General features: G+C 36.1%; 1 protein-coding gene across 13 annotated transcripts in view; it reads left to right on the forward strand.

Annotated features, from left to right (window-relative positions):
- Nucleotides 1-12,030, forward strand: part of rap1gapa (RAP1 GTPase activating protein a) — a 75,259-nt gene that overhangs the window by 22,699 nt on the left and 40,530 nt on the right. For 8 of the 13 annotated variants that reach the window (XM_043225042.1, XM_043225048.1, XM_043225049.1 and 5 more), the window contains exon 2: nt 4,980-5,015. The exons of 3 other annotated variants lie outside the window; for them this stretch is intronic. Coding sequence is in view for 9 of the 10 variants with exons in the window: in XM_043225048.1 (XP_043080983.1) it covers nt 4,980-5,015 (36 nt within the window). In the remaining variant the exon portion in view is untranslated. Of the gene's footprint in view, nt 1-4,979; nt 5,016-6,943; nt 7,070-12,030 lie in introns of those variants that run through there. 2 more of the 13 variants (XM_043225036.1, XM_043225038.1) reach the window with 2 other exon arrangements.

The raw sequence follows: 12,030 nt of genomic DNA on the forward strand, positions 1-12,030 counted from the left end.
TAAGTAACACTGCACCTAAACATCAGCTAATTATTATAATAATTAGAACTAAGTATTATTATATAATATTATTATTATTATTATATTGTGTTAATACACTGTAATATCTGTTGTAATAGCCTACAGACTGACAAGTAACTTTGCAAATACATGTCAACTTATTCTAACCCTAACCCTACCGCTCTACTAATACTCTAATGAAAGAGTTAATATATATGTAGTCAACGGAATGTGTTAAAGGGACCATCAAAACAAAGTAAAACTAAAAATATTAAGCAACAGAAAACTGAAAATAGGAATCAAGAAAAAGAAATAAAGGTTTCCTGAGCAAAAATCTGCATATTTTAATGAAACTAAATTCAGCTTTGCCATAGAATAAATTACATTTTAAAATATGATAAAATAGACAACAGCTATTTTTAATTGTAATTAAACTGTACATTTCTCGCTGTATCTTGATCAAATAATAGTACCCTTGGGGAGCATAAGAAACCTCTTAAAAATATTAAAATATACTTTTACTTTTTGCCCTTTGATGGCAGTCTTGAAAATTATGTAAAACATCGTTATAATCTAGCATTGCTTATAGTCTTTACTGTTTATATATTTTTTGTGCATTTTGTATCATCATTTATGCTTTTTAATTTCATTTACTGAACTCAACATAACAAAAACCCAAGTAAACCTGCCCGGTTTAGTTCGCTTGTAGTCACACTGAACAATTTACTAGTCAAGTTTGCATCTTACATTTAGTTTGCCACGACAAGGCCACTGATCTGTGACCTTGAGGAGAGGTTAGGATCATGGATTTAGTGGATAGAACAAAATTAACATTTGGTACAACATCTGTTTGAAAAATATGTGTTCAAAAATGTGTCAAAAAACAGACCCACTAAAAAAAATTCCAGTTTGTCTTATTTAATTATTACAGTTTTTATTTGTTTTAATGAAATTAGTTGTGTAATGTGTTATTATTTCATTTATTTTAATTATTTTTATAATTCATTAATTGATGCAGTCACCAGAACCCTGTATAGGGTCATGGAGATGCTGAATCCCCGAACAGATGGCCAGGTCATCAAAAGGCTAACACATATTCATTAGCACATTTTATTTATTTATTTCAATGATTTATTTTATTCTCAAAATTACTTCATTAATTTTCAAAGATTCTCATTCCTTTGGAGATGAACCGAACCATCAGTGGATGATGCTTGTGAATTGCGCTTTCTAAATCATAAATGACATCCAGCGTGATTGTTGCGCTCTCTACTCCAGTAGCCCTGAAGTGCTCGAGACATGATTTATGATGCGTCTGCACCATGTTACCGTACCAGAGGCATCATAGGCTGTGTCAGCAAGCTTGTGTTAGTCAGTTTCAACGTTTGATTCAGTAAGCCATTGTATCTTGTGTAGCTCCTGTGTAAATATCCTCTCCTGCCCCAATATTGACAGTCTCCTCTGTATCTCCTACTGTACCGCTCACTCACTCCCAGACCTTTATTGCAGTGTTATAAATCCGAGCTAACACAACCTGTTCGTTTAATATATTGTGTGTGCCCGCAGAGGTTTGAGGGCAGCAATAGTACATTATTACATTAATTCAGAAGATCCTGACAGAAAGGGCCCCAGGCTCTCCACAGGGCTCAGGAAACCTTCTACTTTATGCTCAGAATCCTATAGTGACAAAGTATGCATCTTTACTGTAGTACCACAGTGAAAGAAAACACAGACTTCCAAGTACTCATATGTCTGATATAATAACATACTATCTGTGACGTACTATCAATTAAAAAGCAATCTATTCAGTTTACCTGCATAACATTTATTTCTGTACAAAGCACAACATCTATGGTATGAAACTGCATGACGCTGACAAGATAAAGTTCACATTTTCAATTAATTTATAGGTGCAGATATTTCATTTAGAATGTTTGCCGAAGAATTCTGAAGTCAAAAGGTCATTCATATATTCGGCCAAATATCTGGTTTAGTGTGTCTTTTGAAATGTCTATCAGTCTATCATGCAGTCTGTTGAACTGTAGTCCCTGTGGATATTTTGGCTTAGTCAAAGCTTTTACCACAGAGTTTTAACACACCCCGACTCAATTTCTCCTTTATGAGGATTCTGTGCAAGGAGGTGAACTTGAAAAAAATCAAGTTTTACGATTCTCCTGCAGGCCGCTAACACATGACTGGAGTTCTGATATAGTCCTCATCCTTTTGTTGGCAGGGCAGTGACCATTTGACAGTGCATAAACGTCATAAATCTTAAAGCGCACAAATATAGCAAACAATAAAATGTATTGATCTGTCAGTGCATTATTTACATACAGGTTGATGGCTCCAATGTTCCCTGCAGGCTTCACTAGTTTGGATCTGTTGTGGTCTTTTGAGTGTGTTTGAGTGATGTGCCGTTTGTGTGTTCGAGCAACTAGGGACTTTACTGTTTATTTGCGGATGAGGCAAAGCTAATTAAACTAGAGAGACTGTGAGCATCCCCACAGCACAAACGTCAGAACTGACAGCAATTATGTTTTGTAATCTACACACAGGAAGTCTGTCTCCTTTTGTCAAACAGATTGTTTGGATTGTTTGAGGTTTGTGGACTGTTTTTATAAATGGATAAAAGTATAAAATAAAAACCTACCAGTACGTACAAACACCCACACCCACACAAACAAATTAATATAGCTGCTGAAAAAGTTGCTCAAGGTAATTTTTTGAAAAGCTAATAAACCCATTTGATAAATTATCTGTCAAATAAATGCTTTAAATTACATATTATATATAATATAATTATATATAAATATATTAAATGGAAAACAGTTAGTTTAATATTAGTATTAGTTATTGTGATACTGTAATAAGTCATTGTAGCAAACATATAAATATATATATATATAAAACCTTGGTGAACATGGAAAAAAGGCAAATTTAAAAATCAACTCCAAATTTTGAATACTGTAGGAGGAGATTAATTTAAAAATCCATTTGTTTGTTGTGCAAAGCTGTTGTATTGGTTCATAGGGGTGAGTAAATGATCTTTTAACTAGCTTTAGTGAAGTGTGAACCGAAGGCACATGCTTTAGGCTTAGTGTCTAAAGGCAACAAAGTTTTGAGCCAAGGTCTTCACTGTACTTTAGGTCACCTGCACTGAATGGAAAAATGTAGACAGTTTCATTTTGGCTGAGGTTTAATTACTAAACCTACTGAACTGTTATCAGTGTTTGCCTTTGTTCCAGTAATGAAACTCTGACTTGTATTAAGGAAGCCATCTTTGGTCTCCTTTTGTAATACGCAAACAATTCCAGACAAAAAGCAAGCCATGAGTCATAGCGAATCTGTGAATGAAATGAAGCTGTGTTGCTAGGATTGGCGTGAGACTCTTTCTCTTAAACAAAACACTGTGCTGGTTTTCGCCATTGAGAACTCATGAAAACTGACTACGATCTCATGACTGACTATATTATTCATCTTGAATAGTAAATCACAAGTGTAAACAGATACAGATTTGTGACACATTAGCATTGCTAGCGAGGCTAGTCAACACATTATTAGCAAAGACTATCACGCCCCACAAAGGTGGTGTATAGGAAAAGGAAACAATAATCTTCCCTTTTGAAACCCCACACTGCCTCTGCTTTCTCAGTATATCAAACATGTATGGACCTGAGGTGACGATATACTAAAAATAGCAAGTAGTGTATTTTTTTTTAGCACTGTAGCTTTTTGGAAACATCCATGTACTTGACTCTGAGTGCCACAAAAGGGGTCAGCATTTAACATCAGCTGTCTTATTTGAAACGAGAGGCTGTCAGAGGAAAATCAACATCCGTGACATCGATTGTCCTTTTGTCTATTATGAGGAGGTGAGGTGGGATAGTGAATTCAAAGTCCACTGTATAGCAGCTGTCAACAAAACACACACACACAGCAGTGATGCTTTCAGTCCATTTGCATTCTGTTAGTGCTTTAGTGTCTAAGAGCAACAACCCTGCATCTATTTCTAGCTCTAGGTCAGAAATACCACAGATGTTAGCCGGTATAGCATGAATCCTGATAGTATGCAGCCTAATCCATGACAGACAGGTTCCTGGAAAGATGGATTGCTGTAAAGCTGTGGACTCTGACGCCTGCCTGACCGAATGGGGTGAATGTGTACTTTAAGTAAAACACACTGGAAATATGAGAGTATCTAAACAGCAGCAGGGAAAACACGTACGGAACAACTGATATGTTCGGCAAATATTTTTTGCTGCAGAACATATTGCTTATTTTAGGGTACTATTTAAACGTATGCCCCATGTGTTGTGCACAGTGTGCGGTATAAGATGGTAAGCAGATTTAATCTTGTGTGTTGCATGTAAGAAGTGCAGATTTTGCACTGTAATTCTTCAGTTGATAAGCGAGCGTTGCATCACAACACCATCTGCTGGTGGCCAGGATCATGCCTGAGTCAACATTTTCCCCACGCAATGTGTGCTGGTACCTTTTTTCATATAGTACAAAAAAGAGATTTGAATATTGACATCTAAAATGGTGATTGATTGCTTTCAAATGCTGAAAAAAAGAAAATTAATTCTGTTTAATTCTATATGGGAAAGTTTAATTACAAACAAGGGAAAATAAATATTACTTTGCCTACTCCTGGAAAAAAATTTTTTGAGTAAAGACTAAATCATAAGCAATGAATATGCCTTTAAATAAGGTATTTCTGAAGGGACGTTGGTAACCAGAAACATTTGGGAAACGTTGTGCAGTACTGATGATTATTTATTTTGTAATATGTTAAAAAAAAAAAAAAAAATATATATATATATATATATATATATATATATATATATATATGTGTGTGTTAAAAGAATACCTCCTGAAAAGTTTTTAAAATAAATATCATACAAACATCTGTGATGTCCAGGCAGAGAACAGGTGCAGAGAATTTTCTCTAACTAAACTGCTTTTTTTTGTAATTTTAGAGTTGACAAGACATTTTCCAGAGCCAGGAGTTTGTGGTAAGTACTGTCATTTTCATTTAACTCAGTCATAGTCTGAAACAGTCATTCCAGAAACCACAAGCTTTTATGCTGTTTTGCTCAAGGGTATCAGCCTGGACACAGTTACAGACGAAAGACAATTTTCTGTCTGCTTTAAGTGACTTGGAAGGAAACCATTCAAAGGCCCTTTGGTGTTGTAGCTGCTTTTTCCTCCGTAATACCATTTAGTCTTCATATTTAGCTTATTGCGAATTTAAGGATTCTTGTTTAAAAAACGTTCTGGTTAATGTTGCAAGGATGTGCACCGTTGAGAATAACATTTAGATTTCACTTTCATTTCAGTCTGAATTAAATGACAAAATAACTCAAAGAGGATACAGAATTGAAACAGTATTGTCTTTGAAAGTTTGACAATTTATATACTGGATTTTGAAGATTTAAAGGCCTTATGGGTGGGTAGACAGATACTACTTAAAAAAAACCTAATTGCCATAATTGTTTTTCATTAAGTTATTTCATACTAAATATAATTTAAATCTATTAACATATTGATTGACATATCACATATCACTTAAGACTTACTGATATAAAATTATACTTTAATTTCACTTTATTTTGAGTAATTCTTTATTACAAAGCACATTTCTTAACATTATGCCTAAAATGTGTTTTAATATCATTAGCCTATTAAGAGATTATATGTTCAGTCTTTAAATGCAAGAGATTTAATGTGTGGAGGTTTGCTATCAATCATTCCACTTTAGCACAATCAAGTATACTTAAGTATCTTTAGTTGTATTGTAAGTGTATTGCACACAAAATTAGTTGTTCCAATTTAGCAAACTAAATCCCAGTATCCCAGTAAAGTATCCCAGTTTATTGAAGGGTATGTTTATTAAGCACATAAATATGTAATGTATTTTGTAGTATGCCTAGCACAAAAAAAATTTTCAAATACATTTTAGTATATTTTTTCACTAAGATAGATAAACAATAGATGACAGACAGACAGATGGATAGACAAACAGTTAGTTGATAGGCAAATAAGGTAGGAAGACAGTTTTTAAATTCTAAGTTGTATACTGTTGGATTTAACTAAAACGTTAAGAGTCAAGGCATGTGGGATGTTTTGACTCTGCTCAGGGAGTGTCACAAAGCCGCACAGAGCGAGGACAGACAGATTAAATGTTTTCGATTCGGGCAGTGGTTTTGGGATGAGAATGGTCCGGAGCACAGAGGACACACTGCAGCCCTGCTGCCTTGTTGCCACAGCGACGGGAGACAGCTCTGCAGTGTTGGCAGGACGAACTGGCTGAGGCGCACATGCGACACTCTCACGCCCCTGTCTGTGTGAGTGAGAGAGTGTTTGTGTGAGCTGGCAGGCCGTGTGTAAAGGCCTGCTCGGGATGCCAGGCGCAGATGGACAGCAGCCTGAAGGTCGGTCCTAACGAACCCACGGGATAAACCAGATTCCAGAGTCTGACGGCATCCGTCCCTCCACGTGTAACCTCAGGACCCGGCCTGCATCAGTCTCTGCCTCTGTAGCAAACAGCCTGCAGGACGAGAGCCCTACCGCGTCTAACCTTCCTCACTGTTTTCGTATGAAGGCACAGAGCAGCTGAGGACAACTTGAGGATTTCTTCATATTTACGGCAATCGCAGCTTTTAACATCACGCTTCAGTGGCTTTCTGACGGGACTTTGACATTTAGTCCATTTCTGGAGTTGCAGTTTGTTTGTATATTTTGGAACGTTTGGATATGAAATGATCATGTGTAGAAAATATATCTTTTTTTATTTTAATAGTGCATACAGTATATAGTGGTGATAATTCATCAAAAATGCATGCAAATTTATGTATGAGACTTACTTTGAGTCTTTGAAAGAGACTGAGAGGAAGAGGATTCATTAGCTTGTCAGAGCGAGACAGGATCTGACTACTGTGATCCAGAATTAGGCCATAATCCCATCTGTAGGCCTGAGACCTTCAGGAGGGAAGACAGATCTCAATTAGCCTGACACATCCACAATGCCTTGCTCTCCCTTTCGAATCAGGAGGCCGAAGAAGTTCTGGTGAGTTTGAATGCGGGAAGGTCTTTCAGTGGCAGATCTGAATATGAAAAGTATGTAAATTTTTCACCAGCGGCGCAGCGAGTGTTTGTTTAGTGGTCATTATGTGCGGATTGTACTCTTGGACGTGGCATACATTAGCATGAATGGATTTAGATTGGTTTGCTTAATGAAGGCACCTTGCTTAGCGTCACAAAGCAATCTTTGCACAGATCCAGCAGGAATGCTTCAATATTCAGCAGTGATGCTACATTAGAGGAATGGAGTGTGAATCAAGACACTTTTATCTGCTGATAAGGCATCTTTATCTCTCTTTCCCTCATGCTTCCTCTATATCTCACATACAGACTATTTCTCTTTCTTTGCTACATATATGGACAATCTAGGTCAGTGTCATTATGTGCATATAGCAGCATTAAATTAAGGTCTTGGGATAAAGACTAGCATAGTCTTTTAGTTCCTGTAGGCTCTATTGGGGAGATCTGAAGGAAAATGTATTTTATTCAACCTAGTCTCATAAAAATATGTACGTCTGTGCATTTTTATGTGCCATACTGCATGTTTCGCAGCAGTTTCAAAGAGAAATGTCCACTAAGTGACACTAAAACACAGGTTCAATACGTGAAGCCTGGCACGTTTTTATTACGTTGAGAAGCTGGAAATTTGTGACACTAACGTTTAAAAGCATTTGTTTTCAAATATCCCTGCATTTTAAAATTGTTTTAAAGTCACAACATGATATTCCTCAAGTAGTTGAAACAAAAATTAAGCTTTATTATTATAAACTCTGTAAATATGTGTGAAAAGGAATAAAAAAGTGTCTTGAGTTTTACTGCAAGGACACGTTAAACTAATCAAGACATTTAAAATTTTACAAAAGATTTATATTTTGAATAAAATGCTTTTGAACTTCCTATTCATAAAAAAAAAAATCATATTTCTAAAAGATAAAAATAGCAGCAACTGTTTTAAAAAAAATTTCTTGAGCATCAAATCAGCATTTTAAAAAGAATTCTGAAGGATCATGTGATGCTGAATAAATAAAAAAGCTTAGTTTAAATTATAATGATTTATGTTTGCTTTACTGTATTTTTGACCTAATAAAAGCAGAATTGGAGAGCATTTTAAACTACTTTCAGAGGGTAGCATTAAGAAAGCTTTCCAACCTAAAAAAAAGTGTAATTATAGCTTACATTTTCATGAAAAGAAAAATATAAGATAGATAGATATATAGATAGATCTCTTTCACCCTCAGGTAAATGGTGAATGCTACATGTTTTGCAGCTCTGTATCATATACTCCTCCTCTTCACAGCAGCATCCCTAATACCAGACCAGCGCTAAATCCGGAAGCACTTAGCACACAATACGCCACTCAGATTACAGGCTGCTGGTCCCACACTATATCTAACCCCATCTGAGGTCAGCTAAACCCATTCAAGGTCCAGAGAGACTCACCTCTCTTCCTGAAGTGGAAATAATACACATGCTGTATATTTTTCCTATTAACTCAGTGGACTTTAGCTACTTGCTTTCATTAATCTCCGAATGACCTGTGGCTATGAGAAGGCTGCTGACATTCTGAGGAGAGGTTGAAAAGCAATCAAGTGTCTTTCCTGTTGCTCTTTTTTACTTCCCTAACATCAAAGAGACATCCCACGCTTTGATAAAGTATCTCTGAAAAAGTGCAGAAATATGTCATGTCAGTATGGAGTGACAACAGTTCATTTTACTCTTCTTTCATCACAAAGTGCAGGTGTCAAAGTGAGGAGAGACATGGTTTCCTCAGACTTTCTGTTTCAAGTTAAAGTCGATCTTTTCCTCATAGTGTCCTATTTTGCTTTATATAATTGAGCACGTTTGTCGAACCCATGTTGAGGTGAGTTCTGTCTGCCGTTATTATACGAGACAGATATACGGACAGTAGTATAAAATAATACATTGAGCCAATAAGAGCACACAATGTTCTTCTGTCCCAGACAGCCTGTTGGGAAACAGGTTGTGTTTGATGACATTGATAGAGTAGAGTCCACCAGTGCAAGCAGCCACACAAAATCATACATATATAGGTGTATTGTTTTTACCATACTAGGCTGTTGTTTATTTAGACCTGTTTTGGCAATTATGATACATTCGTCTTCCAGGGAGGTTTGTATTTACAAGTTTGTGTCATCAGATTCACTGCCTGTTATCAGGTGCATTTAAATCACTTGGTTTAGAGCAAGATGCAGATATATACGAAAACTCTGAACCCAAAGAAAATCCTAAGTTTCCCGGCTCTTCTCATAAATATCATAATTAGGAGAAGAATGCACTATTGGTTGTAGGCTAATAGGCTACTACTTCTGATTCTAGATTGCTTTTTATTTACTATTAATGATGGCAAATTACCCATTTTATCTTAAAAATCACAAAACATTTGCATATTTAATACAGGCATTAGTACTGATGTTATGGATTTATCATTTTAATTTAGGGTGCAATTGACTGAAGTCATCTGCCCTCTAGTGGTTGTGTAGATTTCTCAAAGATTTGTGTATCTCCTAATCTTCATATCACTCTGGTCAAAGTTGTTACTTAGAACCTATTGGAAATTGCAGTACCTTTTTTTTTTATTCGACAACCCAAGTTCCTGTGCACTTTTATGTCCGGAATAGAACTGCTTGAACATTCTTATAAATCACCTTTTGTGTCCATAGAACCAAAATCATACATGTTTGCAGCGACATAAGTGTGAGTAGACAAAACTTTTAGGACTATACCTACCCTTCTTTTAAATGAGTCTCAGAGTAGCAGAATGTTCTTCAGTCCTCTCTTTTGTCTGTATAATTATGAGATGTTTGAGAACTGGCTGAGTGATCTGCTTTCTTCACCAGACTCTGTGATCCGCCACTGCTTATAGTTTTAGAGTGAAAAAGTAGGCTCTGTTCTAGTTTAGGAGTATATTTGTTTAGTTTGCCACAGTATGCATGCACAAGAACCGCTTACAGGTGAGTTTGATCTCTCACACACCTGTATCTCTGTGTGTTTACGGGAATCTATCTGCTAGGGTTTCAAGGAGAAGGGAGGAGAGAGCTGTCAAACTTAATCAGCCCAGACTGTCTCGTACATGCAACTGTCTGACTAAATATAGCAGCAATGTGACAAGCAAGTGCCTGATTCTCTGAGACAACATTTATAAATGGAAACACATCGAAATCAGACGGCACACAAAATGCATATTAAAACATACAGAAATATGCAGATTTAGGAACCTGATAGGTGTATGAAAAAGATCTTTTATGATGAATACACTTTGATGAAGTATTCCTATATCTTCTTTTAATCACATATTCCAGTTGGGTGATTAATTGGTTTTGTAAAGATGCTTGTCTGCGTGTTTAATCTCTGTCCCAATAATCGGTGTATAATGACTGTTATCAGATTGTCAGAGAAAGCCTTTAATACTGAGAAGATAGGCCATCATTCTTTATTTATGCACACACACACACACCTTTTGTGGCATAGTGACAGTTTTATTTACAGTAGCTTTATAGTAAAAGAGTACAGGAAACAGCTTGAACTTCAGTGTGAAGGATAAGTGACCTTTTTAAAGCATAGTAACGTTAAAAGAAGCGTATGCACTTGTATGGTTGATGCAGAGCAGAAATAGTCAAGGGATGCATGAATACGTCCCCATGGGTCATAAAAATGTGATTATGCAATATTGTCACAATTTGAGGGCGGAAGATTCATTAACTCACAGTTTTGAGTCACAAGTGTTTTGTTTAAGAAAAGGAATGGCATTTAAATTCACGAGGAGCATTAGTAAAGACCTAGTCAGCATTTCTCCAAGCTTCTTCAACATTTGTACAGGCAATAGCTCTAATACCCATTTAAGCTTTTTGCTTTCCATTTGATAAGATATCATATTTTCCCAGGAGCTGTTTTGTAAAAAGATTTAGCAAATTTGCTAAAATTCCAGAAAAGACAGATATATCCACACTACCCTTTTTTGCTTTTTCTGCTCACGCTGAGCTCTCTATAGTGGAACAGTTCAAGTGAAATGATGATGGCCTGGGCCTCAGGGAAAGCAGCTAGTTTATCAGTGTGGATATCAGCACCCATAAAATATTAGACCCGAGCATGCTGTGATGTACAAGTTCCCCCTCCTCAAACTGAAGCTGCTCAATTGGGTTTATTCCATCAAAATACCTTCAGGGCCAGAGGCACCATGGGGTGTTCTGATGGCAGAGACATGGGGAGATGAGAGGCATGTCAGATTGATGTGCCACGCATCAAAGCTCAGTCCAAGCTGACTTCTGGAGGTTCTGGCAGGCAGACACTCATCTGACCCATTACAGACTCAGTAGGCAGGCAGCTAGTTGAGAGCATTAGATGAACCCACAGAAGGAGCCAGCTGTGGTGGTCATGTTTGGACCGCTAAGATGAAAACATTCATTTGAATTTCTGATTTTTTTTTATGTAAATATGCTATAATGAGTGCTGGGGTTTCTTAAAAGAACTTATGGTAATATATACAGCATTATGGTAATATATTTAAAAAAAATACATATATCCTTTTACACACAGTCACATAAAAAATCGGTAACATTTTATTTTAGAGTGTCTTAATTAGTTGCTTATTAGCATGCATATTACTAGAATATTACCAGCCATTTATTAGTTCTAATTAAGTATATATTAATGCCTCATTCTACATTCGTAATCCTACCCAATACTTAACAACTACTAACTATTAATAAGCAAATTAAGAATTTATTTAGGGAAAAGTCACATGTAATAGTTAATTTGTGTTACCGGTAATAGTTCTTGAAAAATTCTTACTATTAACTAGTTTAGCTGGTTGCTTACTATCGTGCCTATTATTAACATATTGGCTATTTAGTACTTATAAAGCACATGTTCTGCATGATCATGTTCTGTATGCCTATTTTTACTTAAACAAGAGTTATTTAAACAAAT

Source organism: Puntigrus tetrazona, chromosome 23, assembly GCF_018831695.1.
Source record: "Puntigrus tetrazona isolate hp1 chromosome 23, ASM1883169v1, whole genome shotgun sequence".
NCBI lineage: Eukaryota > Metazoa > Chordata > Actinopteri > Cypriniformes > Cyprinidae > Puntigrus > Puntigrus tetrazona.